Source organism: Sparus aurata, chromosome 9 (assembly GCF_900880675.1).
Source record: "Sparus aurata chromosome 9, fSpaAur1.1, whole genome shotgun sequence".
Classification (NCBI taxonomy): domain Eukaryota; kingdom Metazoa; phylum Chordata; class Actinopteri; order Spariformes; family Sparidae; genus Sparus; species Sparus aurata.
This window is the reverse complement of record NC_044195.1, coordinates 25,523,004-25,526,766: the sequence shown is the minus strand read 5'-3', so window position 1 is coordinate 25,526,766 and position 3,763 is coordinate 25,523,004. Positions and strand designations below refer to the sequence as shown.

Here is a 3,763-nt window from a genome sequence, read left to right as displayed (position 1 = left end):
AAAAACACCAGCGATCACTTTTATCATAATGAATGATGATGAAAAATAAGCCTTATGTAACTAAGTTCAGAGTCAAAGTGGTCAACTGAAGATGACACACTTTCTCCCTAAAGACTGTTTTTATTTGTTCAGCCCTGCCTCTTGTAACAGACGCGGTTGTTTCTTTGGTTGTTTTGGGGCACAACTGTTGAGCTGTCCGTTGGTCTTATAGGCAGGCCGTTTTTGGAGTCGAGCGCGTCCTGCTGCTCCTCCGCCCCCCCGGGGGGAGGGGTCAGGAGCGCCGCCGTACTTATGCCTTGTCTCTTGGCTTCTCGTTCAGAGAGAGAAGCATCTGTGGTCGCGCTGCTCCACACGCAAACGCACACTTACACACCGCGTCCTGACCTTACATAACCGACGAGCGTTCATCATGGCGGTGAGTTTGTTTCAGAGCGCTTTTTTTTTTCTTAACTCGTGTGTGACACTTTGCTGTGCTTTTGCCTGACGCTGCTGAAGGGCAATTACTGGAGATCAGTTTTTTTTGTTTTCCACCTAGTTGTTCAACTCACTGCAGTCTTACTTGTTTTTCTACCTACAATGCATTCCACTGTAAACATGAGCAACTTGGGAGAAAAGTGGCATTTTAAAACTTTAACAGTTCAAGTCAGTAATAGAACTTGCACCTTTTTTAAGGAGAAATTCATATAGATCAACTTTTTTCTAACTTTTCGTCCCTCTTTTCTTGCAGTTTGATATTTCCTTCGACATGTATGACATGAACGGCACTGAGCACTTCTCAGAGGAGTCCGGAGACTTCGATATAGACGTGGAGGAGCCATGTGGCAGCGCGCTCAGCAACAACTTCAACAAGATCTTCCTCCCGACCGTTTACGGAATAATATTTGTCCTGGGGATCATTGGCAATGGATTAGTCATCGCTGTCATGGGCTACCAGAAGAAAGTCAAAACCATGACGGACAAGTACCGGCTCCATCTCTCCGTGGCCGACCTCCTGTTCGTCCTCACGCTGCCCTTCTGGGCCGTGGATGCGGCCAGCAGCTGGTACGTCGGAAATTTCCTCTGTGTGTCTGTGCACATGATCTACACCCTCAACCTTTACAGCAGCGTGTTGATCCTCGCCTTCATCAGCCTGGACAGGTACTTGGCAGTCGTGCATGCCACCAACAGCCAGGCCAAGAGGAAGCTCCTTGCGAGCAGGGTGATCTATCTGGGCGTGTGGCTGCCTGCTGCTGTGCTGACCGTGCCGGACTTGGTGTTTGCCAGGGTGCACAACACGGGCTCCTCGAACCTCAACCTCTTCACAGACGAATCCACTGAGATCGCGGACCCCAAGACCATCTGCCAGCGCATCTACCCGCAGGAAACCAGTCTCATATGGACGGTCGTTTTCCGCTTCCAGCACATCCTGGTGGGCTTCATCCTACCCGGTTTGGTGATCCTCATCTGCTACTGCATCATCATCGCCAGGCTGTCGCAGGGCTCCAAGGGCCAGGCGCTGAAGAAGAAAGCTCTGAAGACCACTGTCATCCTCATCCTCTGTTTCTTCTCCTGCTGGCTGCCCTACTGCATCGGCATCTTTCTGGACACCCTCATGATGCTGAACGTGGTCCCGTCCTCTTGCGCGCTGCAGCAGGCGGTGGAAAAGTGGATTTCCGTCACAGAGGCTCTGGCTTATTTCCACTGCTGCCTGAACCCCATCCTCTACGCCTTCCTGGGAGTTAAGTTCAAGAAGTCAGCCAGGAGTGCACTGACAGTCACCAGCAGGTCGAGTCAGAAGTCGTCTCTCGTGGCGAAAAAGCGAGGGCCGATTTCATCCGTGTCGACCGAGTCCGAATCCTCAAGCGTTTTGTCAAGTTAACGAACAGTCGAACTCAACCCGTGACTTGAAACTCTCAGGACAGAAGACTAAGCTTTAATTCCAAAAGAACTACATTTTGTACAAATGTAAAAAACAAAAAAAGAAAAAACAAAGAGAAAGAGTGTTTATACAGTTTGATTTGTTGGCCTTGTTTACTGCAATTGTGTGTCTTGTAAGCTTTTTTTTTTACTGCGATTTTTCTATGCAAGTTTTATGTTCCTCAAACCGGATTGTGTCCTCAGGCAGTGCCTCATTTCCATTCATTCAGCTGTGCAAACAAAATCCCTTCTTCCCTGTTTTCATCTTTACAATTTGCGATGCTGTATCAAAGCTCAGGCGAACAATGCCCCTCTTTATTCTCTTTCTTTCTATTATCAGGGACGGTAGCTGCTCTTGGAAAACCTGTACATAGTTTGTAGCATTTTTTTTGTGTGTGTTTCGCACTTAAGTCGTGTGATTATCTGAAAGCTGTTATTTATTGTCGTCACTCACACTGGAAGTTTTGTAAAAAAAAAAAAAAAGAAAGAAAGAAACTGCATGCTGCTTTTTTTACCTTCTTTTTTTAAACGTGTGTGTGTGTTGTTTTAATGTAAAAATAAAAAAAAAACTTCAATGCCTCTCATGATGACTGTGTGGTGTGCATTTTCACCTAACAAACAGCTCCTCCTTGCCTCGGGGGGTGGGGGATGAGGTGTGTGTGTGTGTGTGTGTGTGTGTGTGTGTGGGTGTGTGTGTGTTTTAAAGGGGGGGGGGGGTCCGAACACAAATGTCTCCACCTGATCTGGCTCAAAAGCAGAAGGGGGACCGAGCAGGTCGGCCCTGTAATTGCAAGAACATCTGTGCACTTTTTTTTTACATCTTGAGCAGCCATGACACAAAAGCTCCCACCTTTGGTTTATAATTAGCGCCCATATGGCTCCTTAACAAAGAAAATAGCATGTTAACCTCTCCTTTGACTTTTCTTCTCTTTTCTTTTCGGTTTTGTAAGATATACTGCCTCCATTGTGCTCGGCTTGTAAACAAGTGCTAACTTGGTTCTTTTCAACAAAGGCGGTCACCGGGTCAACTCTGCTATCGCCCGACTCACAGAACAATACAAAAAATAATAATGATGGCATTCAGAACGCAGGTTATATATTCTGAAGATGCAAATAGGGAGCCTTTGTTGAGCACTCATGCAATACATCACCGGCAACATATATCTCCCAGAAATATGTGACGGGATGAGACATGAAAATGACAATTGAACACACATACGCATCAATCTTTTTTTTTTGGGAGGGGGGCTCTTACGTACGAGAGATCTAATCTGGGTGGACTGGTGACAGAGTGATGTTCAAGTTGGAGACCAAAGGAAGCCGGCAAACAATAGACGTCAAGAAGAATGAGGTCGTCAGATGGCCCCTGCGCCATGCAGCGCCGGCATCCATTCAAGGCTCCAGTGGGACAGCATTTCCATTTCTTTACATGTAAAAAAAAAAAGAAAGGTGTAAAGTGCCCTCACCAAGGCACAGGGTTAATGGAGATTTCTTTGGGGGGGGGGGGGGGGGGGGGGGCACTGGTCTCTCGCAGTGCAACAGGATAAAACAAAAGGTGCTTTTTCAGTTGGAAATGCTCCCAGATGATTCGGGATTAGCATACGAGCTCCACTGCGTCAGCCCCGCGCAGGGATCCATCCACGATTAACACTTCAATGTGCTCGGATAAATCTGCCTCACCTGCTTCTTACACCGTCGGGAAGTTGTTGTTGTTATTGTTGTTCTCATATCAACCACCACGCGTGCAGAGTTGACCTTGGATAATACTGACCTAAATCACATGTCAGTTATCTTCAATGTAGCTTTTACATTCAGAGTGATCACACTTAAACACTTAAACAATGGCTGTGAGAACAAACTGGTTGGT

The 3,763-nt window shown here is 46.8% G+C and overlaps 1 protein-coding gene across 1 annotated transcript; it reads left to right on the top strand.

Moving 5' to 3' along the window:
• The first annotated feature begins 279 nt into the window (after window positions 1–279).
• Window positions 280–2,475, top strand: cxcr4b (chemokine (C-X-C motif), receptor 4b). Its single transcript, XM_030427273.1, has 2 exons — window positions 280–415; window positions 728–2,475. The coding sequence occupies exons 1-2, from the start codon at window positions 410–412 to the stop codon at window positions 1,856–1,858; spliced, it is 1,137 nt and encodes a 378-aa protein (XP_030283133.1). The 5' UTR covers window positions 280–409; the 3' UTR covers window positions 1,859–2,475.
• The last annotated feature ends 1,288 nt before the right edge of the window (window positions 2,476–3,763 follow it).